The 23,656-nt window shown below is 41.3% G+C and overlaps 3 protein-coding genes across 7 annotated transcripts in view; 2 read left to right on the forward strand and 1 right to left on the reverse strand.

The window, feature by feature from the left end:
- The first annotated feature begins 452 nt into the window (after positions 1-452).
- Positions 453-8,614, forward strand: fbxo31 (F-box protein 31). 2 transcript variants are annotated; one of them, XM_044037051.1, is made up of 10 exons: positions 453-991; positions 2,680-2,751; positions 3,127-3,213; positions 3,573-3,649; positions 4,212-4,379; positions 4,474-4,548; positions 4,673-4,782; positions 5,129-5,282; positions 5,493-5,875; positions 7,334-8,614. In XM_044037051.1, exons 1-10 carry the CDS (start codon positions 571-573, stop codon positions 7,554-7,556), a joined length of 1,770 nt encoding a protein of 589 aa, XP_043892986.1. In that variant the 5' UTR covers positions 453-570; the 3' UTR covers positions 7,557-8,614. The 2 variants fall into 2 exon arrangements, with proteins under 2 accessions (XP_043892986.1, XP_043892987.1); XM_044037052.1 differs by lacking the exon at positions 3,127-3,213 and having other exon boundaries at positions 459-991.
- Positions 8,615-9,314: 700 nt separating this feature from the next.
- Positions 9,315-13,829, reverse strand: LOC122776483 (fatty acyl-CoA hydrolase precursor, medium chain-like). 2 transcript variants are annotated; one of them, XM_044037054.1, is made up of 13 exons: positions 13,601-13,829; positions 12,497-12,686; positions 12,273-12,414; positions 11,978-12,111; positions 11,663-11,816; positions 11,441-11,545; positions 10,872-10,970; positions 10,606-10,749; positions 10,452-10,529; positions 10,213-10,360; positions 9,965-10,114; positions 9,813-9,885; positions 9,315-9,714 (listed from the first exon to the last, which is right to left on the reverse strand). In XM_044037054.1, the coding sequence occupies exons 1-13, from the start codon at positions 13,677-13,679 to the stop codon at positions 9,528-9,530; spliced, it is 1,683 nt and encodes a 560-aa protein (XP_043892989.1). In that variant the 5' UTR covers positions 13,680-13,829; the 3' UTR covers positions 9,315-9,527. The 2 variants fall into 2 exon arrangements, with proteins under 2 accessions (XP_043892989.1, XP_043892988.1); XM_044037053.1 differs by having other exon boundaries at positions 12,497-12,689; positions 13,601-13,827.
- A 2,800-nt stretch (positions 13,830-16,629) lies between these two features.
- The window catches only part of LOC122776485 (BTG3 associated nuclear protein), a 37,274-nt gene continuing 30,247 nt past the window's right edge, over positions 16,630-23,656 (forward strand). The window contains exons 1-9 of one of the 3 annotated variants that reach the window (XM_044037055.1): positions 16,631-16,713; positions 18,816-18,881; positions 19,014-19,092; positions 19,383-19,498; positions 19,608-19,807; positions 20,236-20,325; positions 20,524-20,696; positions 21,051-21,290; positions 23,435-23,593. In XM_044037055.1, the coding sequence (XP_043892990.1) occupies positions 19,023-19,092; positions 19,383-19,498; positions 19,608-19,807; positions 20,236-20,325; positions 20,524-20,696; positions 21,051-21,290; positions 23,435-23,593 (1,048 nt within the window). In that variant the 5' untranslated portion in view covers positions 16,631-16,713; positions 18,816-18,881; positions 19,014-19,022. Of the gene's footprint in view, positions 16,714-16,794; positions 18,716-18,815; positions 18,882-19,013; positions 19,093-19,382; positions 19,499-19,607; positions 19,808-20,235; positions 20,326-20,523; positions 20,697-21,050; positions 21,291-23,434; positions 23,594-23,656 lie in introns of those variants that run through there. The other 2 variants (XM_044037057.1, XM_044037056.1) reach the window with 2 other exon arrangements.

A 23,656-nucleotide genomic window follows, 5' to 3' on the forward strand; every position in this document is an offset into this window, starting at 1 on the left:
CTGACTTAATACTGGTCTTTAAAGCAGTGTTTCTTAATCCTGGTTTGGATGTTTCGCTGCTCCAACGCACCACACGTATCGCAACAGTTTAACTTGAGAAATCTAAATCTTTTAATCTAGTCATAATTTACTACATAATTCCACTTCGAGATATAAAATTGACTTCTTACTCGCACAATTACAGGGGAATTTAAAATAAAATTAACCACTATCTAGATATCTGCAGTGAGAAATTCCATTCACGTGAACAGGAGAAGAAGAGACGTCATCTGTCGAAGGAATGAAGTTGTGGATATCTGAAATATGGCTGTATTATAAGAACTCCTATGGAGTTTCTCACCCGGCGCATATGCGTATGAGTATTTTTTGTTGCAGTACCATGAGTGACCACCATGATAAAATTGTCATCAAGGCAGAGGGGGCGGTGCTAGTGTGGAAGAACGGGAAGTTCAGTTGTGACGTCGGAGGAAATGCTTCTGCTCATGCTCACAACAGCAAACAGCATATCAGTCACACTGCAGCTGATGGATGGAAAGTCGTGATGTAATGCCGCCTGTCTGGTGACTACGGATGGCTGTTTGTGCCAGGCTCTGCGGAGTGGGTCAGTCGCGAAGGTGCCGGCGGCGACAGCGGCCGAACCAGCAGGGTCCGGGGAGCGATTCCGACATGGACGAGGAAGAAGGAGAGAGGATCGTGGGCCAGAGACAGGGCGACGTCTCTGGCCGCGGCCTTGACAGCGGCAGCGCCGTCACTGCAGGGCCGAGTGACGCTTGTGAATATGGCAGCAGTCGTGTCAACAGAGGAGGTTTTCTGAGTCGCGCCAGGACTGGACCTCAGCACCCGCAAACGTTAGCGGAACTACCGCCGGAGCTTTTAGTGGAAATCTTGTCCCTGCTGCCCGGAACAACACTACCTAATGTAGCCCTCGTCTGCAAGACATTCAGGCAAATCCTCAATACTGAAACCATCTGGAGAAGGCGGTGCATTGAAGGTAAATCTAGCGATAAATGGGCTCATAGACGCCCTGGCTAAGTAAAGGGATGAGTCACATTATTCTTATCAGATGTGTGATGGTAGTTGTAACTGTCGGTAATTTGTGTCAATAGGTCTTTCACTCTTGTCAGGCCTGTGCTATCTCCTCTGTTGATAAGACTGTTGGTGCAGGGCCGCCCTCAGCCTTTTGAAGATGCCCTTATGTCCGTTATTTTGTTAGTTTCCGTTAACTGTAATAGCCTTTAAGCGTTTATCCCAACAACCTGCTAAATTATCGTTTTTTTGACCAGCAGAATTTACGTCTGAAACCTTTCGTGTGCACTTTGTTCTTTCAGTCATACTCCAACCTGTTTGTAGGCGACTGCTTTTGTTTTTAAAAAAATCTCTAAATCTCTTTTAAAATCTCCATTTTTATTGACAATAAATTGGATGGTGAATGGTGCAAAATAGTCAAAACGATGAAGGGATATAAAGGCGGAGGAAATGTGGTTTTACTGCTGTTGCCTTTAGACATAATTCTTGTATGGGAATGTTGTCAGAAATGTTGTTGTTTGTGTGCACAGCCACCATGCATGAAGGCCTTCAGCAGAAGAATTTCACTTTTAAAACTTTCCATGGACACTTCATTCTGATATCAGTCGTTCTTCAAACTCTTTGGAGCCAACCTAGCTTTACTAACGCAATGTCCTTAATGCTTAGACCAAATCACTTCCTGTGTGCAGCTTGGGAACACAAGATCCAAAAACCACTACACTTAGAAACAGAGAGTGAGTCGTGTGGACTGGGAATGCATGTAACAGACATTTGTTAATATGTAACAAATTACAAATATAAGTTATGCAGCACAGTTTTAATATCAAGCACAGACCCTAACACTAACGGCCAGTGTTTCTGTGTTCTGTGAGGAAGGCCCACATATGTGGGGCTGTCACAGTTTTGCACTGCTGTAATGAAAGTGGCTTAACATGGTGGTGTGTGGTATTGACAACACACGCACGCACGCACACACAGAGCAGCTGCAGAGATCTACCCTGTTGTTGCATGTCACAAGTCCTCTTTTTTTACTCCCTCTGTCCTCCCTCTCTAATATATTCTCTTTCAGTGTGACACAATTTAACAGTAGCTGTATGGCTTTGTTCCTTAGTTCACTTGTACCTTGGGTCTGTCTTGTGCTAAAGAAATCGCATGAGTTTGTGTCTACTGTCTGGAGTTCAGTTAATCAGTAACACAACATTTAACATTATTTACTAAGTATGGAGATCGTTAAAGCACACTCCTTAAAGCCAGGTATACTGTACATTATTCAGTTTTCATAAATCTTCTTGTTTTATTCCAACTGTGCGACGTAAAGGCAAAGCTCACATCTTTTGTGCTTGCAAAATATGGTCTGATAGTCGAGCCATGACTTGAGAACTCACACTGTTAGTTTAAAAAAAGGCCCCTGCAGACTCTTAATATTGATAATTGTCAAATATTATTTTGTGGCCATCGGTACCGATGTTTGGGAATCAAATTGTGGTTCTGCTTCAAATGTGTGATCCCCCTGACTAAAGTTGCACGTTGTATTTCAAGCTTGAGAACTTTCTTTAACTATAGTAATTCCAATGATGACTGCAGAACTGATATAAATAGTTTGAATGTAAAATCCTAAAAAGTTTAAATTTAAATAGTATTTTCTCTCTGCAGAGTTTGGCATGAAGGAAGACCTGAGGAAGATGGAAGTGGGACAAGTATCTAGCAGGGACATCTATGTTAAACGTGAGTTTGACTTCCATGTAATTGCCTCTAATGATGCATTTGTTTTCATCCCATCATGTCACTCAGCAGTTACACTTTTACATTTTGCATGTGTGTTTCAGCATTTGTTGTAAATGTGTTTCAAGTTTTCCTTGAGATTGCTCTTTTTCAAACGACTGGCGTCTCTGTTCCCCTTCAATTCAGACTGTTTTTTAATACACATATTCTCCCCCATGTGTTCCTACTTTGTTTATCAGCAGAGAGATTACGCTTGTCGGATATTTTGCATAGATTATTTAGGTCCATTACTGACTTTATATCAGAGTGCTGTGTTGGACTGAGCCCGCCTTGTTGGCTTGCTGTTGCTCTACACATGCCTGCGTTGTGCCTGTCCAGGTGTCGACCCACGAGTCAAGTCTGGGCGCTTTATGAAACTCCTCCCTGACTACGAGCACATGGACTATAGAGATGTGTACACGCACTGTATGTACATTGACCTCAGTGTGGATTGCTGCAGCATGAGGGCTTGTGTGACGATTACTGCTATTGTTTAGAAGCAAGCAGTGGCACTACAGTGTTTGCTTTCATATTAAGTGTGAAATGGGAGGCGAAACAAATAAGTGCAACGTGTGTTGTTTACAAACTCAGCTAACGGCAACGAGGACAGTTTAATTTTTCTTCTGTCAGGTTTTTACATCTCATTGACATCATCCTGACAAACATCAAAAAGAAAGATCAGTCTATGGCTTCTAACATCTTCTCTTCTGTCGTTTTAACCATGCATGGATGCAGCAGTACAGAAACTGTCAACGGTGGTGTGATTCTGTGCGTTTGTGTTGCAGTGCTTCACCCATACAGACATATCTTGGGTTTATGGCAGCCCGACATAGGCCCTTATGGTGGATTGCTCAATGTCATGGTAAGTAATACTTCTCATACAAGACATTTGCATTTCAAGTGCATGTAACTTGCGACACACAGCATTACAGCTAGTCATTTCAAGGTGTGCTTTTATTAATTCACATAAATGACCCCCACATTCAAACCATTGTCAAATGAGTTCACACAGTGCTGATGAAGCCCATTAGCTCCACACGACTGTTTCTGTTTATCAGTATAGTGATGTTGCCTGGCATCATTCCCACGCTGCGCACAGGGAGGGATGCATCTTAAATTACGACTGATGGACGAAAGGCATGCACACAACAGTCGGCTACATAGGTTTAGATGGCCTCATACAGTTGGACGACGGCTGAAAACACCAAGAGTCTGTTATGAGATGATGTAGAAGTGGATTCTACTGCTAAAAATAAACATTGATGCTCAGTAGGGCTGCACAGATCAATCACAATTAAACAAACTTGTTTTCTGATATCGAAAATGCATGTTCCGTCAATGGAAGGAAAAGCACATAAGTCACACAGAGACATTGGCTGTGTTTTGGAGTATCACACTGGAGCTTTAAATAACCTTTCATTTAGGTGGACGGGCTGTTTATCATTGGTTGGATGTATTTACCGCCTCATGACCCCCGTGTGGATGATCCCATGAGAAGACGGCCACTCTTCCGTGTCCACTTGTGGGAGAGCAAAAAGGCCACAGTGGAGTGCATGTATGGACACAAAGGTCCCCACAAAGGAGACATACAGGTGAGCATATTTACAGATAAATTATCCTATTTAAATCGTAACCTAGCAACTGTTAAATGTAGTTCATATTCTAATGTGTTTTTTATATTTTCAGACTGTCAAGAAGGACGAGTTTTCAACTAAATGTAATCAGACGGATCATCACCGCATGCCAGGAGGCAGACAGGAGGTGGGTGAAAATAGGATCGGTCTCTTATTGACCCATTTATTCAGTTGTCCTGTAGCCTGTGTTTCTATTTAACAAAAAAAAAAAACACAAAAAAGAAGTGTTTTATATTTTGTGTGTTTTGTAGGAGTTCAGGACGTGGTTGGAGGAAGAATGGGGCCGGACGCTGGAAGAAATCTTTCATGAGCACATGCAGGAGCTCATACTGATGAAGTTCATTTATACAAGTCAATATGAGTAAGAGTGTTTTCCCTTCTTTCACTTCATCTCTGTAGCTGAGACCAAATATCTTATCGTTTAACATGAATGCAAGTGCATACATATGTAAGGAAATAGTGGCTGAGAACATGTGGAAAAATTTACAGTTACAGCATAAAAGATTTATGGAGTTCATATTCTGTACAAACACTGACGAACAGTCGGGGGGCACCTGCTAACACAAGGTGGTTAGTAACACATTTTCCTGTGGGGTGACAAAATCAGCAGAAATGGTTTTGTATTGCACTTTAATGTCATCTGAATCAAATATCCCGTTGGCTCGTCTCTCAGTTAATACATATTTCATTGATGTACATTTTGACAGTAACTGCTTGACATACCGAAGGATCTACCTTCCTCCCACAATGCCCTCTGACCTGCTGCAGCCAGGCCTCTTCAAAGGAACCTATGGCAGTCACGGCTTGGAGATTGTCATGCTCAGTTTCCATGGAAATTCTGCAAGAGCCACCAAACTCACCGTAAGTTAATGAATGATCATTATCAGAGATTGTGTTGTCTCAAAATGAAACTCCTGCTGACAGTGTTGAATGAAAATGAGAGATTAAAGTCATTGTAGGTTTCCTGTGAATCAGTAATAATCCTGCTCACCCTCCCTCACACCAACAACAAACGATGCTGCAAGAGTTGTGCAAATTATAAATTATAAATTTACTCCTTCCTTCCTGCAGGGCGACCCCAACGTTCCTGCTGGGCAGCTCACTTTGGACGTCGACCTGACCCGGCCCATTGTCCTCCCAGACTTGGAACAACAGCGCAAAATAGAGGAACTGTCTCGCCTTGTACTGGGGATACACGAGGAAGTGCAGCGAGAAGCAGAACAACGGGGCAAGGGCACCTCTTCCACAGTCAGCGGTGCAGCAGTGGGGGCGTGTGGTGGTGCCAGCACAGCGGAAAAGATGGACGTAGATCACGGTGCCTCGTCTGACAACTGTCAGTCCGGCCCCAGCAGCAGCAGCAGCAGCAGCAGCAGTCCTCCTGACACCCAGCCCTTTGTCTTGCCCCTGGGAGTCATAGCTCGCAACGAGGTATATCCTCGCACCTGCAGGAAGTGGTAAGAGCCAGCCTTCAGTTTTATTTTTATAGTGCCAAATCATAACATACATTATCTCAAGGCAGTGTTCAAAGACAACATCAAGGAGAGCAGAGAAACCCAACAATTCACACAATGAGCAAGCACTAGGCATCAGTGGAGAGAAAAAATGTCTGACAGAACCAGACTCAAAGATGTGCAGCCATCTGCCTCGACTGGTTGGGGTGAAAGGAAAAATGGGGGACAGAGGAGAGGTGGGGGAGAGAAAGGACAAGAGGGAGATGAGGTAGAGACAGAAGAGAGAGACCAGGAGCAGATATACAACAACGGTATCAAGTTATAAGTTATTTTATACAGGACAGTTAGAGTCAGTGATGACATGTTAATAGAACTACAATGTCATTTATATAATAATATAATATTATACTACTGTATTCATTTTGGGGATTAGGTGAATTGGACACTCTAAATTGACAGTAGGAGTGAGTGTGAGAGGGAATGGTTGTTTGTCTCTAGTTGTGTGTGTGGCCCTGCGATGGACTGGCGAACTGTCCAGGGTGTACCCCGCCTATCGCCCGATGTAGCTGAGATTGGCACAGCACCCCCGCGACCCTCTGGTGGAGGATGAAGCGGTAGATGATGACTGACTGACTGACTGTATTCATTTTACATATCGACAGATGGTTCCGTCCTCACGAACAGTGGCATTAAAATCAGTCTGCCTAGAGACTGTGTGTAGAATTCTGGCTGAGAAGCTATTAAAAATAAATAGAGCAAAGGAAACATTAAATGACTTCTGTTGTGATCTGGTGCTATATAGAAAATACAATTTGAATAAAATGAACTTGACCTTCGAAGGCGGGGGCAGAGCGCCCTCCTTATATAATGGTAGAGAAACACTGAATCACATGAGACTTTTCAACCACTGCACCGGCTTCCTGTAAAATACCACAATTTGTTCACAGCTCTATAGCTTGTCTTCAAATCAGAGTATACCCTCTGACCCACTGCACTCTGTATATCCCCCTTTAGGCTTTGCACTATGCACAACAGGAGCTTCTGTCTTTTCCACTCAGCCTATGGGAGCTCACCTTACCAGCAGTTTTAAAAACACTTCTCTTTTTCTCTAATATTCATTGTTTCATCTTCTTGGCGTAGTCACATCACTGATCTCACCTGTGAGGTTGCTCTCAGTGTGAAGCAGGTTCAGAGTTGACTGTCTCTTCCTGGTGCATTGTTGTTGTTGTTAACCAGTGCTGTATATGCCGCATGGCTGAAAATGAACTGGCACATGTTGTGGTTCCAACAGGAAGTGAGAGGGCCGTCAGGAAACGTTTCTAGTAGTTTGGATAATGTCCCGTTTTGTTTTCACAAACTAACCCAGTGACTGTTTGTCTGAACAAAGTGAGAAAACCAACTCCAATGGATTTCCATCAACATATTAAGATTAATTGATACAATGATGCTCTTTCATTTCAGCTTCTATGGGACTGGCCTGATTGCGGGGCACGGCTTTACAAGTCCAGAGCGCACCCCGGGCCTCTTTGTGCAGTTTGATGAGGACCGTTTTGGTTTCATCTGGCTGGAGTTGAAGTCTTTCAGTCTGTATAGTCGCCTGACGGACCATCTACCCCACGCTCGAGCCCCAAACATGGAGCGGTTTGAGGCCATGCTGCACAACATGCAGTCCTGGACATCCTGATGCACAGCTTTAAGTCTCCTCCTACCAATACAATACTCAACAACAACAATCTCACACCAATCACCTCTGTCAACGATATAACTATCGTGTTAGCTCATGCCCTTAACTCTCCAGGTTCTGTCTGTGATTCACATAAATTGTGTTTGACTGTCTAATGAAGCTAGTTAATCACCCTGCGCTCCTGTTCCCGTACAAGAACCGGAGAAGGTCTCTCCCGCCAACATTTATCCCCTCACATCCTGTGACCTTAATCCTCCAGTGCAGCATGAAAACAGGTCACGAGTTAAATTTTAATTTATTTATTTATTCCCTGCAGGAGGAAAACAATATTTCTAACCATTATTATGGATCATACTGTATGTGCCTCTGACTCTAAAACCATGTCTGTATTTAGTAGTGCTTGAAGATAAAGGTGTCAAATGTATTCAAATATATAAAGTATTAATGATCATTTCATTGCCCAACTTGTTGAACTGCATGCTGCATTTAATTTAGATATTATACTACACTCATGAACATTATCTGGACATGATGTTTTTATTTGAAGCAGCATGCTTTGAATGTTTTGTTTGTTTGTGTTTTCCTTTTTGAGACATCAGGATTTAGAACAAGCAGCATCTCAGGTGTTCTTTATGTCCATGAGAAAACATATGAAGCAACATTCATTCCATCGTTTTGTCCGATTCTGTTTTACAGCCGGGTAATTTTTGCCAACCATCGGCAATAAAGAACATGCTGTCTCATGCTTTTCTTAACATGCTGCAGTTGGGCAGATTGCCGTATTACTTTTGTCCTTTAACCTGAAGAGATATCTCTGAAGGACCATGAGCCAGAGCTACATCCAACACATTTTCAGTCACACCAATATTACGTAAATTGGAATGAGGGATTGCAATATCACATACACACACAAAATGTACATACGCTGGATTTAATCAAAATCATAGTCTGTATAATTATCTTGTATAAACACAGTCTAACATAGAAACATGTACCATTTCAAATGTATTTAATTTGTGGTCTATTAAAATGGCTGGCACTTTCTTTGCCTGACTTCATGCCTGCATAGTTATTCCATAATCATCAACCCGACAGCTCAAGGTGCATCAAGTATGTGTCTGTTTGTCCCATTATGGCCGGAAGGTAATGCCCAGTAACTTTCTTACTTCAAGTGCACTTTTCTGGGCAGGATAGTGAATCATTCAAAACCACTGGCTGGCTTTTTTTTTTTTAGCTTTAATAAATTTGTGGAAGAAAAAAAAGTTTGCTATAGCATCATTTGATTTATTTTGGAGCATTCTCTCAACTGCCTCTAAATTTCAGTACAATTCTTTCACACATTCTTCTGTCTGTAAGCCCTCTGTATCCAGCTTTTTGAGTGATTTGCCTTTAAAGGGTGTTTGTTTATGCCATAAGCTTGATTTTTTTTTTGTTCAATAACAAACTTAAGTTTAACCTAGTAAACTGCTCACATCAAATTTCAGGGAGCTTTACAGCCTAAGGACTCTTCTCAGTAATAAAAATAAAAAATCTGAAAGTAATATTTTTGTCAAGTTTTTTTTCTTAAGTATCACATTGCTGCCACGTTCAAATAATCCCCTACTCTGATTATCGTGCCACAGTTGAACTTTGATAGTTGATAGTTGAACTTTGATAGTAGTCTTAACAGTTTCATCTTACACAACAGCCCTGTGATACAGAGAAGCCAACATGTTGGACAAGGTAATCAAGTGTATTTAACCAAACTGACATACTGAACAGGTTCAAATTTGATGGTTTATTACTAAAATCCAGACACAGTCAGTTTCAGCAATCACGTCGCACTCATTACATTGATCTTTCACAGATGTGCAGTATGCGATACTGAAGGTTAAGGTTTAAATTAGTACAACACGTGCCTTTTTCAGTTGATTTAAAAAAAGAAACCTCTCTATCCAAATTGATGTGGATGAAAATGTAGAGTTGAGTTGTCTACAGTTCGCCGTGTTCACTTTTCTCTGTATGTTGTTGCATTTTCTCTGAGATGGTCTGAGTCAGGAGGATGAAGTGCTCCTTCTTCAGGTGCTGAGCAACGACCTGCTCCTTTAAACCAATGGCCAGGTACTTTTCTTCTGCTCCATACTTTGGCCAGTAGGCGAGGCCATTCCCATTTGGAGAACTATGCAAGTGTGTGCAAACACATACACCAGTTATGAACAAGTTAGTTTCATCTCTGCATGAATGAAAACTTACTGGATATTAAGAGGTCGTTCCTACCCCGTGCGAGCAAAGTTGCCCCAGTAGCTCATCACGGTTTTGCTTAATTGTACCTCCTCTTCAGAGCAGTTATCTGAAATGATGATTGTCTGGTTTAACACTTTTCAAACCACCACAAACTACTGAGCCGGCATGTTTTCTCTTGTTCTTACCAGCTAGATTGGAATACGTAGTTGTCAAGCAGATTCCCAACACTGCAAACATTTCATCACCATGGTCACTACGGACAAAGCTTGGTCTCAACTCCTGCAGGAATAAGGGAGGATGCTGGTACTCGTACAGGTATACAGGGACGCCTGCATCTGGTAGCAGATAAGTGGGTGTCATACAATACATGCTGTTAATGACAATGGATATTAAAGGCAGGTTTTTAAATCGACCTAACACAGTATTAAATTACCTCTATGGGCATTAGCAGTCTCAATCGCTGGTATAGTAAACAGCACATCCCCAACCATCTCAGTGAATCCATTTCTATTTTTCACACGATCTTCACCACTTCCAGTATATTCCTCTACCACCAGATCTCTGAAGTTTGCGTCTTTGGGCTTGAGAAAAAACGGATACAACGTCTGAGCAAGTTTAACTATGAAAAACATAAAGATGTAATAGTGTAATGTCAGGCAGTTTCTGTCTTACATCAGGATAAAACATGGACAATACGTTGATGAAATGCTCTTGATCAATCCCCTCTGTCCAGTTCGGTGGAGCAAAATACTGAGAAAAAAAATGCAGTGATTATCACTTTCTTCAGTGCAAATGTTTTAATAAAGATCCAGTTTGTTGCACTAACCTGGCAGAGCAGCCAGCCTCCTTCATCATTATTAACACCAGTCATGAACGGTACAGAGAGAAGTTCACGTTGAGTGAGAAGGTCATCCACACTTTTTGTCAGGAAGTGTCCATCCATAGTTATGGAAATTCTTAATGTTAAATCCTGAGAGTGGAGATAGCAACATAAAAAAACAGTCGTTTCATGGAAATCTTGCAGCATCACTGTAATCTCAAAATTCAACTAGTCTCAAGTAAGACTTCATCAGTTGAATAAAAGTATTTCACCTCCAACAAAGGCAAAATAGAATCCAAATCAAGGTTCCTCATGCAGCTGGCCATCTTCTCTGTGCTCTCCAGGCTACAGCCAGAAGTGTTTGCCACCGTCTGAGAAAACATGACAACTTACAAATTGGATCGTTTTAAATTGTGATGTGAAAGCATTTCATGTCAGCACTGCTTTCTAGTCTCTTTTCCCTCCAAAACCTCCAGCAGAACAAAGATTGCTCCAGTGAGTTTATGTGGACTATTTTCACATTCATCATGTTTATGGATTCCTGAGTTCAATCCTTGATTACGAGGGAAATGAAATACAGACAATAATGTATTCATGATTAGTCTATGTTGACAAATAACATTTTCTTCTTTCATATTTTCTATACAAAAATCAGTTCTACTGAATGTCCAGGTCACGCTTTAGATCAACTGAGGATAAAGTGGTTAATGTGTCCCAAGAACGGATTTGTATTCACTCAAGCGAAATAATGTGACCAGATCTTTTACAAAACCACCTCTGAATGTGTTTTTTTTTATATATATTTTAAGACCAGATCTGAACCAGGTCATTGAGCACTAACCTGCATTGTTGGCATTGGGTCACTAACAAAAAGCATATCCATTGCAGCAGTGCCACTCTCGGCAATGGCACGGTGCAGCAGGCCATCACTCAATGGTGAGAGAAGCTGTTGATGAGAGCAACAGAAGAAATGAGGTTCTGGGAAAGAGTAACTCTGCAGTGACATACAGTAACTGTGTGATGAACAGTGCAAAAACAGTGTCTGTGCACATAAGACACTAACCAGGAGTGACACGCTCACTCCACCAGCAGACTCCCCAAATATGGTCACCAAATCTGGGTTTCCACCAAAGTTTTGAATGTGCTCCTGAATCCACCTCAGAGCTTGTACTTGGTCCAACAATCCATAGTTCCCAGACATGTGCTCATCTCCAGTGCTGGGTCAGTAACATACAGGGACAATCAAACAGACTACATTCACATCAGCTCTTACATGTGACACAGTGTTGAATGTTCATTGAGGTGTAGCCCACAAGCAGCAGAAAGTCATTCTTGCATGTTTGTTGTGACCGTGGCTAAATGTTATTAACATTTTTACCTGAGGAAGCCCAGGACTCCCAACCTGTACTGTATTAAAACCACAACTACATCCTGGTAAGCAGCCAGGGCAGAGCCATCATACATCGAGGCTGATCCCAGACTGAAACCTCCACCGTGGATCCAGACCATGACCTGAGAAGGTAAAGAAACAGTCTTCTTAAAAGCAACTGTGGTCACCCATCAGAAATTCGATCAAACAAAGATTAACCTGACTATATCCAACGACTCTCTGGTGCCAAAATTGGGTATGATCATTCAAACATCACTGCAAATCTGTAACAATGAGTTCTTACTGGAAGCTTAGCATCTGGAGCTCTGTTTGCAGGAGTGTAGATGTTGAGGTAAAGGCAGTCTTCTGAAACATCTGGTATATCTTTGAGAAACCCACCAAGAACTTTCACCAGATCTAGAACATACTCTCTGTTCTGAATACACCTGAAAAAGGAAACGTTTGAGTCAAGACAAGTTTCCTACATGTGTGGTATTCAAAAGCTTACGCATATGGATCTTTTCATACATGAGCGGTTGCTTGGTGGCATCTCTCACTCCTTCCCAACCCTCCACAGGCTGAGGTGCAGCCAGTCTCAGAGCAGGGCCTACAGGCGGCTTGGCAAATGGGACACCCAGGTAGGCATGGACTCCTGTTTCTTTCCCCTTCACACTGACATACTGACCTCTCAGACTTCCGAGCTTTGTGTGGACTTCAGCTGCTGTCGGGATATTAGGACCAAGTGAGAACCACAATGGAAGTTCACGATAGTCTTCACTAGATAACAAAATATAGTAACTGACTAATAGTGGTGCAATGTTTATGATTGATTTAGTGGATGAGCAGTGCATTCATCTAAAAACATTCTGGTTCTTTCAGTATTGGATTCTAGGAATCAGTTACCCAAATAAAAACTAAAACCCAAACCCTAAATAAAAAAATAAAAAAGATATACAGTGCAGCCACATTATTCATTTTGAGAAAGGGTTTTCAGGCTGCTACAATAGGGTATCAAAGGGTCCCATCTTTTACACAAACTGTTTGGACAGTTTGTTTCATGCTACATTTGGTACTTTTAACATTGTTGATGCAATAAAAATGACAAATGTGAAACAATAAAAGATAATAAGGAATTGTCCGGACACAATAAGTTAAAAAATAAAGAAATAAACAAATAAAAGATGAATAGTACATGGCTACAACAATAACTAACAGGGTGTACTTTTATACTGTTTGGTTACCTAACTCAACTTTGAAGGCAGTTGCACAATGCAACTGTTTGTTTTATCATTTTTTGTTCGTTTACATTCCCTGCATTACTGCATGCATACGGAGTATGTACAGGTCTGAGTAAAGTGTCAATACAATGGAAATGTTACCTGAAACTGGAAGAACAGGTGTGTGGTGAAAGAAGAGAACAGTAGGCTCACTATTATCTATTTCTGGTCATTTTGGGTTACTTTTCTGGTCCTTAAAACTTAGTAGAGTGCATGGAAAATGATTGTTCACCTCTGAACAGTATGACCTGTAAGTGGGTGCAAGGTAACGTTGATAACGGTGCAATAAAACACGAAGTGATGGTAGGTAGTTTTTCAGATTTAACAGCTCAAATACAACTAGTTTCTCACTTACCTTGTTGTTCTGCAGCAACAGCACACAGGCATAACATGGACACGAGAAAGAGAGCAGCTACTCTTGCACCAGACTCCATTTTCCCTCTGATCTTTGCACAGCCAAATAGGAAGCGCAGGCTGTGGAGTTTCTCTATATAACTTGGACCCGGTGCAGAAACATGTAATGACGCGTGAGCGGGTGTGGCATCAGGTCGACACAGCGAACACGAATGACTATGCAATTCAGTGAATACCGTGAAGTTGAACCGTAGATGGTCACGCACCACAGCGGAACTGTTTCCTTCTTCTCACCACAAATCAAAGTTAGAACTTCGATCTTCATTTGCCGTTGACCGATTTCCTTTTTCCCTCCGTCTGATACATTAGACCAACACATTACACAAGAATTAGCTGAATAAGACTTATATAAGCATTCGATATTTTTTTTCTAACGATGGTTTGACTCCCCAGGCTGTGTTGCTGCGTCAGCGGTGCCATGCAGTGTATACCTTGTGGTTTCTTTGAGAGAGGTGTCAAACTCGTGGCCCATATGCCATATGCGGCCCCATGATTGACTTCATGCAGCCCGCCACTACCGCTTTTCCATTTTTATTTTTATTTTTTTTACAAATGATGCTTTTCCATTTTACAGTGATAGCAGCACTACTCTTCAACTGAGTTCCATTGCTATACCTTCTCAATGTGGGCGGAGTCATCATAGCAGGGCTGCACAAAACTGCTGTGATGTGGTTTTACAAGGGACACAAACTAGTGCAGCGAGAAGACCCGGGTTCAAGCCCCGGTTGGAACAAGGGCCTTTCTGCATGGAGTTTGCATGTTCTCCCCGTGTGTGCGTGGGTTCTCTCCGGGTACTCCGGCTTCCTCCCACAGTCCAAAAACATGCAATGTGGGGAATAGGTAAATTGGACACTCTAAATTGACCGTAGGAGTGAGTGTGAGAGTGAATGGCTGTTTGTCTCTAGTTGTGTGTGGCCCTGCGATGGACTGGCGAACTGTCCAGAGTGTACCCCGCCTATCGCCCGATGTAGCTGAGATTGGCACAGCACCCCCCGCGACCCTCTGGTGGAGGATAAAGCGGTTAGATGATGATGATGACAAACTAGTGATGAGCAAAGCAGTTGTTTTTGGTGTAATTGTAATCATTAAAATCAGTTTATAAAAAGATTAGTTCAGTACTTCCTGCGTGACCGGAACACAGACTTCATCTGACAAAGTCACTGACTGAACTGAAATACAGCTGAACGTGATTCGGCACACGATCGCCAACTTTCAGCAGTGCTGTCGCTAAATACACCAGACTCCTCAGTCAAATATTGAGATTTTATACATTGTCTTGCTAAATGTTGGCGATTAACGCATGTTTTCAGGATTTTTAACTGATCTACAAAACCGGACCATAATCTGGTCACAATTGGCTGAGGCGCAACTGTCACCAGTGAGAAGTCGGACGCACATACATATCTATGGCTAACCATTTTTAACTGTTAATACCAGTCGATGACAGCACTCTACTCTACTACTCTGTGAGTTTCTCCCAAGTTTGATTGGTCAGAGTGTCGTCACTGGAAGAGTCATAAGCGCGACATCAGACACAAGAGTCAAACATTAAACCTTGGTCTATTGACGCGGTGCAGATGTTCCTGTGTTTGGTGGCTGACAAGTGTGTGTGTCGCATATAAAACAACGTCACGACCAGGTCTACGTTGAGGGAGTACTATGAAGTAATGGAAAACAACGTGCCTGATACCAAACCGAGTTGAGTCGAGTCAAGCGGAGTAGTGCTCGAGCTGTATATGGAAAAGTGGCGTAACTGAAAAAGGAAACAGCAATATACAACATGCAATTAATACTTCTCAAAACTCAAGATGAACTAATGTCTGCCTCCAAACTATCACAGTTTTTATTTAGACACACTGCTGCTCACCCTGGCTTCATCTAAATAACCTTATAAGACTTAAAACAGCAGTGGAAAGTGAAAGTATCAGTGTTATAGCCAATATCACACCAACAGAGGCTAAGCCCCAGGACCAGACTGTACCAAGATTAAGACTTTTAGGGACCAAGACCACAAGACCAAGGCCAAACAAGTAAACTCATTTACTGAAAAAAAAAAAAAATAGCAATAGCAGTGGACTAAAATAGCAAACTGCACTGGAAATTGAAGAATCATATTTGCAAATGTATTATGTAAAACAATAAATATGTCACAGTGGCCAATACTAGACAACATATACTGATATATACTATCTGTAACAGTGATAGGCCAATGTTGCATCTAATAGCTTTACTACATTGTAGTTGGGAATAATGTGGTTGCGTGTGAAAATGTTTATTGAAATATTTACTGTAATTTTCTGCTCATATATTTATCACTGGAAGAAGACTTTTACTTTTTGTAAAAAATGGTCTTGAAATCCCACATGGGATGGTCAGAGGGCATGGCACAGAAGCTATATATACAGCAACATTGTACATTATAGTACAGTCACAACATGATAATGGTATTTTGTGAATGAGAAGTGACATTATTGGAAATACATCATATATCTATAATAATCAGAAACTAATAGTCTGGTAATAACAATTTAAAAACAATATGTGAAGGACATAAGGAAGGTTGAATTCCAACTTTATAATATGGAAATTATCTACTACCAATGTTAACTTTTACTCCTCATGTAACTGCAGCTAACATTCCTCATCCCTTTTTCCTCCTATTTGTATTGCCTTTTCATACAAATCCCAGCCAAATAAATGAATAGGGAGTGATCGGCAAAACCACTGCAATGTGAAAAAGATATTCATATTTTGCTTTGGGTAAACAACAACGAGAATATGTACAAGATCCCTTGTTCTCATATAAACGTCTTCATCTTGGCTCTAGAATAAGCCTCCTTCATAACTCTGTTAATTTAGGTGTTTGTGTATCGTCACAAAGATGTTGGGTCGAGCGGGGTTCGTACCAGCGATCTCTGGATGTATCATACGCAGTTGGCGCACGGGCCTTGTTCCCTCTGAATGTGCGAGGAACACACGAAGGCTCATCTCTCGCGAGGAACGGCGTCGTTATCGGAATCTCTACAAACAACACGAGAATTCATCATTCACACGGTAATATAACCCAATCTTACACGGTACATGCGTTGTGTAGCAGTGCAGAGGGAAATGAGCGGATTACACGACAAATTATTTCGATATTTGTTACAACATCTTATGGTTTTTGCATCACATTTCAACGGCCTTTGGGCCCTGCTTAGCATGCTAAGCACCACGCTAGCTCACACAGATAGTCCTTAGCCGTTCTCCAGCTTGAACGCAACTAAGCTCGGAAACGCGACTTTGTAGCGCCAGCTAATATTAGCTTGGCTGTGTTCATACTAATCAGCAATGCAGCGTTTTGGCTGACTGGGACGTTCGTATCTAAGCTGCACAAAACCAAAAACAGACCACTTTTTCTTCTATTCCTCCTTTATTTATTTTTTAATTATTTGTTTGTAAGAGTTAAGACCCCCGCCCAGTTAGCTGGCTAGGCTATGCTAACATGGCTACTCAAGCACTGTATAATACAGCTAAGAAGGCATCACGAAGAGAAGCATGGTTTGACCACAACAGCTATACTCGGGTTGCCTAATAGTACTACAGCTAACGGATGCTAGTGTCAATAACATGCAGTTGACATGTTTAAGTTAACAATTTCTTTAAAGTCTGTTGTTTTTAAATTTTAAAATGTTGTTCGTTGTCCTACATTCTCAGATGATACAAAACATGGCTGACATGATGTGTCTGGATACTTGTTCAGACTAAACACCTTGCTTGAGCTTTCTGCTGTATTTGTCTCAGCTGAGCATGTTTTTAGGGCTGGGCAATAATGCAAAAACAACATATATATGGTTATATCATTGTTTTCACAGTTAAAGTGACACACTATAGGATTTACTCTCAGGTCCCTGTAGAGTTGGCAAACAGTATCGTTTGTTACAATTGTCATAAAATAAATGTCACGGTAACGTGCATTTGTTGACAAGCCGACCCTACCTGTGAACTGTGAAGCAGGACTTCCAAAGCGCAAACAACCATGTGTTTAGGCCAGGTACAGTGGCCTATGTTAAAGCATTTTACACAAATAGGATTATATTGTTACATTAGAAACATAAACTAACCCTCCAAAATGACATCACACCCATAATGATTTAGTTTGAGTATATTGCTAATGCCATGAAATAGAATGTTGTTCCAAGTTCCATAGTGCCATAGATGCAGACCTGCTCAGGCTTTGACAGGGTTGCCATTCACTCTGTTGGAAGTTGACATTATTTGATAGTTGAAATCCTACATTGTGTCACTTTAATGTAAAAAATATGAAACATATATTAAAATGTATTCGTACTCTACAAACATACTTTGAAACACACAAAAACCCCATGCTGAAACTCAAACAATGAGTTGCTCTTAAAGGCAAAGTGTGTTAAATTTAGCAACATTTTTTGGGAAGTTATATGTTGCAGCTTAATATCCTCACCTAACCCTTCCCTTCCAAGGGTGTTGGAGAACCTATCTAGCCTTCAGTTTTCTATTTCTATCAAATGAAAGCAATTTGTAAAGTACATTTTTGCCTCAAATGTATTAAATGTTAAACAAACAAATGTCTGTTGGTTTAAATTACAGAAATATCAACAACATTCTTTTTAAAAAAATGTTTGATAGTGTACAAAACCTTGTACGTAACACAAAATTGCCAAATAGTCACAGGGGTAGCATAATATAAATTTGAAAAAAACAAACAATAGTTCAACGAATGAAACTACTACCATGTTATGAAAAGTCTTACGCAAAATCAAAATAAAGTGGGCTCACTCAAGCAAGGCATTGGGTTGCTTCGGGACAAACAACACATGCTAAAAACGGTCACAATAATCATCTTCATATTTTCAGTGTTAAACCATGTAGCTAAGAAAACAGATGGGATGTTGTGGTTAACAGAAACACACTTGGCAGCAGTTGTTCTGTATGAAGGTGTGCAAAGGAGAGAGAGGCAACAGTGAAACACAATGGATGCCAAGTGCCAGAAAACACCAGAGAGGAAGAACAACAAGACAAATTGTCATTAAAATCAGTTGTGTGTCAGGCGTACCTTTACAATAACAGATGAGACAGAAAATATGAAAGAAAAATGTGTGACACCTAAATGGATAAGTTGTTTTCTTCTTCTTTAGAAGTAACTTAATGTTGAGAAACACTTTGGTCGCCCGGGCACACAAACAAGTGAAATGCAGTATAAGGTATTTTGTTTGTGATTACTTGATGTGCATTAAAGTCAAAAATTGAGTACAACACAGGCCCAACAGACAGTCAATTCTGGCTTTTAGTACCATAAAAATAACTTTCCTGTCCTGTTCTTTTTTTTACCTTAGCTGTGAATAATGTCAGAGCAAGAATTGAATGAAATTGTGCAAATAACCGTGGAGGACTTTGACCAGGATGGCCGTACAGGTGAGAGTCCTGTAAAACACTTTCAGCTCTTAATTTTCTATCTTTTCTATCAGTGTATTGTGTTGTAAATTGACAAATGTTGACCTAATCTTCACTCCTCACTGAATAGTTAGAGTCTTAATCTAGTAAGTGCAGTATTATTACCTAGGTATATATAGAAATATAACATTTCTTACAAACAATATATCCAAATAGGATTTAGTATCAGCAGATATTCAATAACATAACTCATTTCATAGTTCTGCTAAGCTGTCATGTTGTGTATTTATGATTCTTATGATTCTTACCAGCACAAGATTTGCTGGAGAACAAAGAAAACGATGAAGACAAGCCTCTGAAGAAAAAGAGGAAATTAAGCAACAGCCAAGAGAACAACGGCAACAACCAAGACATACATTTTATTAAGGTAATTGCTTTGTATAATAGACGATATTTTTTTGTATTTTTGACAATTACTGGAGGAATAAAAAAATTGTGGATAAATTACACAAGCTTTTATTCTCTGTTTTTTCTAGAATCTGTTGGTTTCATTCACTGCATCAATCAGTCAGCGGCTGGAGGGAATTGAGTCAAAGTTAGAGGCTCTGGATGCCACATGCAAAGCCCTTGGACGCAAACTGGACAGCATGGTTTCCTGTGCTAAGAGTCCTGTCCAGGTTCCTATGGTTGCAGGCTCACCGCAGGGAGCCACTCAAACGTGGAACAAAGTGCGATGGTGAGCTTGATGCAGGGAAAATGTCCCTTAATCAATTTGCAAAGCTGTGCTATAATTACAGGGATTAGCAGCACCACATGGGGCATACAGGGAGTGTGTCAGCTGCATCTTGCACACACACACACACACACACACACATCTGTTGTTTACACAGGGAGCATGTCAGCTGTGTAACTGCTCTGTACCTGCTAATGTTTTAAATGGCGTTTGCCTTTGCAAATGGTTTGATAAATAATACTTTTAAATACATCTTCTTTTGTCATATCCTTCAGTATGAATGAGAGCACTTTCACTTTCTGTTTGTGAAGTATGTGGCAAATGTGGACATTTAAACTGTGGTGATAAATCATTTTGCTGTGAAAAATGTGTGGGTCAAGGTGAAGATGGAGGAGAGCATTTAACCAAGGTGTTTTCAATCCCTGCTGCAGTGTTGTGCCACAAACAAACGTGATAGTAAGTAGTGAAAACCTGAAGGATTCTAGCCAAGAGGACACACCACTGGAGAATCTGCTTAGCAAGTGAGTCATGTTTATGTTTGTTTTGTTTATCTACTTTTCTTGTGATCTCTGTTGGGCGAAAGTACCACATGTCCTTCCCAATTTTCAGTCCAAAATAACCAGAGGGCTGTACAGAATCTTACTTCCTCGTACACACTGGCCACTGCCATGATATCTGGGCTCATTTGATCTTCTGATTGTATTTGTGTGTCCTTTCAGCGCCGTAAACAGACGGCGACAGAACACAATCCTGGTAAAGGTTCCAGGCCCTGAAGGGAGCCAGGATGATCAGGATAGCGGTTCAGAGGCCAGTGACACCATCTCCAATGGCGGTCATTCCAGCAACGCACAAAATGGCCCAAACGTCACACTCATCACACTTAATTCAGAAGGTTTGAGTCAGAGCTTTTGATACAAAAATGCGTGTATGTGCTATGTCTCATGAAGTCTTTTAGTCTTTTAGCCAAATCATATTTTCAGATTTTTAGATAATTCATTATAACACAGGTTTGCCCATAAATTTAGGTAGTTCACCTTTCCTGCCACATGGGTGTGCTGTTGTATTACATGGTACAGAGAACAGTTTCTCTGACTGCCTGTGTAGTATTTGTCAGCCTGTGAATCAATACACTTTGATAGGGTTAATAACAGGCTAGTGAAATGTACTAATGCTATTAATGAATTGCACATGTGCTGTAAGAAGGCTGTGAAGCTTTTTTTTCTAAAGAAATGTTTTTGCTCTCCAGAGGATTTCCCAGAGGGCACCTGGTTGGGTGATGACACCAACTCGGAGTTGAGAGTGCGTTGTCCAGTGTCTCCAGCCGACATGCTCCACATCAGCACAAACTGCCGTACACCAGAGAAAATGGCACTGACTCTGTTGGACTACCTTTTCCACCGGGAGGTCCAGGCAATGTCAAATCTATCTGGACAAGGCAAACATGGCAAAAAACAGCTGGACCCACTCATGATCTATGGCATTCGCTGTGAGTCCTGACGTCATAATTGTCATTGACGTTTGACAAATGTATCAGGTTCAAGCCAGTTCCCGTTTGGTTTCAGAGGGGATTCCCATTAAGTGAGAAAATTAAGAGCAAGGGTTCCTCTTCTGAGTCCAACAATGAGGTGAAACTGAGTGTAAACAAAGCTCTTCATACATGGCTGATATTCAAGTTGTGACTGAAAAGAGCTAATCAGGAGGTAAATTTGTGCACTGACTAGTTTTCAGGAAAAAATGAAGCCATCACAGATTTCAAACATTCAGGGCTCTTAAATGCCAAAGTAATGTGGACAGCAGGCTTTTATGAAACAGATTATATGCATCTTTAAATTAATAAACTGAGCCATCTACCAGAATAAACAGATCTTCTCAAGCTTCTTTTTAAACCTCTCTATTTTCAGTACTCTAAAACGCAGGGGTAATGTGGACAGCAGGGATTGTCAGAGCAAAATTTTAAACACAAACCGAGCCAGCTGCTAGTATTAATAGATCCTCTCAAGCTCCAGGGGTAAATCTATAAGACATACTGTATGTCTTTTATAAGTGCAGTATGCATATGATCACCCAGTAACCGCAGTGTCTAGAAACTGATGTTGATCTCATGATTATTACATTAATTTTCTCTCAATTTAAATGATGCTAATAAATACCACTCAGCTGGAGTTTAAAGCCTTGCCCCCTTGTGGCAATAAATGAACTCTCTGAGACCTTCCCACATTTCATCCCCATTCCATTACAAAGCGGCACTGAATTGAACACAGAAATAGACTGCAGTCTGTATTCCAAAGGCGGGTTACAACAACATGCATTCATCACTGCACACACGCATTAATGTGCAACACATTTTATAACATACCAGACTCTAAATGACAAGCACATGTCGGGTGGAAAGATCCTAATGGAGTCACACTCGCTCTTTGATTCCTGTTGAAGCAGCCTTAAAGGATATGATGGCAGACAGATGGACATTTATGATGTCCTGTGATTATATACTATGTGAAATGGTTCATAAAGCACCGTCAGCTGATCCCTAAGTTCAGCCCATGCATTTTGCAGGGGGCTTTCAGAGAATATCCCTCATGGTTGTATTTGTTGTCATCTGTATTTCCTCTCAGCAGCGTGGGTGTGTGTAGTTAAATGCAGACTTGACCCTGACATAGAAGTATGCAGAGTCTGGAGCTTTGCCAAATGACTTTTGGGTGACTTACCCCACCTAAGAAAAAGGAAAAGGAATTACAGAGCACCTGCCCTACCTGTCTGTACAGGACCTGTCATGTGTAAAAGGGCTGCCATGCACTGCCACCCCACTGTCTGCTCATACACATCAGCTTCCCTCCCTTCCTATATCTCATTTTCTAACCTCAGGCTGTTGTTGGCGCTGTTAATTTATGTAGAAATGAGCTGTCAAGCGGCTCACACCCTTCAAACAGTTCATAACACTGAGGGAGACAGCCACTAAATTCAGCTGCATGCAGTCTCACACCACTTGTCAAAAGGTGAGAAAAAGTGAACAGAATCAGGTTCAAGTGTTTCTTTCAGTTGTCTTGCATGTATACATTGATTACAGAGGGAGAATCTCTGATGCAGTGGGACATAGTGAGTCACTGGGGGAAAAAAAAAGTTTTGGTAGGGTTGTACTTGCTGTAACGTGTCTGGTGCGTGGCTGCACGTGCCAGAAATGATGTCATCACTGCTGGTGCGTTAGGCCTGTGTACTCCTGAATTTGTCGCAGCACAATGTCGTGCATCACGTGAAAACTAGCCAAATAAAATGTGTCTTTTTAAGCAGCTCTAAGGATCACAGAAGAGTGTTTATGGCATGATTAACAAAGCAACACAGGGAAGAGGTTACACGTAAACTGTATCAAAGACACAGAAACTTCCCACATCTATCACACTCACTGCTTTAATGTAGCTTATTAGATGTGGAAGTTAGTCTTGTGTAAGTCACATTTTGCCCGCCGACCATAAACACCTCGGTGGCTGCATGTAGGACAGTGCCTTTGGGCGAGTGTAGATAAGGCCTTAGCCTCGAGATGCTCAATTTGGACATATGAAACGTCCATTCATAACCATGTTACAGTATTTGATTGATAAAGGCTGACCTTTTGATCTCTCCTCGGACCCACAGGTCACTTGTTTCACAAATTTTCCATCAGCGAGTCAGACTGGTACCGAATTAAGCAGAGCATTGACTCCAAGTGTCGCACGGCCTGGAGACGCAAGCAGCGCGGCCAGAGTCTGGCTGTCAAGAGCTTCTCCAAACGCACTCCTCGCAGTTCAGTCACAGGTAAAGATTTTTACAGATTATTACCGGGAAACTGTACAGCATGTATTTGTTTGTGCTGCTGCT

The sequence above is a fragment of the Solea senegalensis genome, linkage group LG10, assembly GCF_019176455.1.
Source record: "Solea senegalensis isolate Sse05_10M linkage group LG10, IFAPA_SoseM_1, whole genome shotgun sequence".
NCBI classification, from domain to species: Eukaryota; Metazoa; Chordata; class Actinopteri; order Pleuronectiformes; family Soleidae; genus Solea; species Solea senegalensis.

What these genes read in the sequence shown, in the direction of transcription:
- LOC122776483 (XM_044037053.1), bottom strand. Translation starts at nt 13,679, where the DNA reads ATGGAGTCTGGTGCAAGAGTAGCTGCTCTCTTTCTCGTGTCCATGTTA. An exon ending in GCCACCAAGCAACCGCTCAT is followed by an intron (nt 12,415 to 12,496) that starts GTATGAAAAGAT and finishes TTCCTTTTTCAG; the next exon opens with GTGTATTCAGAACAGAGAGT. An exon ending in GAGTGAGCGTGTCACTCCTG is followed by an intron (nt 11,546 to 11,662) that starts GTTAGTGTCTTA and finishes TCTCATCAACAG; the next exon opens with CTTCTCTCACCATTGAGTGA.
- fbxo31 (XM_044037051.1), top strand. Translation starts at nt 571, where the DNA reads ATGGCTGTTTGTGCCAGGCTCTGCGGAGTGGGTCAGTCGCGAAGGTGC. An exon ending in CCCACAAAGGAGACATACAG is followed by an intron (nt 4,380 to 4,473) that starts GTGAGCATATTT and finishes TTATATTTTCAG; the next exon opens with ACTGTCAAGAAGGACGAGTT. An exon ending in CAAGAGCCACCAAACTCACC is followed by an intron (nt 5,283 to 5,492) that starts GTAAGTTAATGA and finishes TCCTTCCTGCAG; the next exon opens with GGCGACCCCAACGTTCCTGC.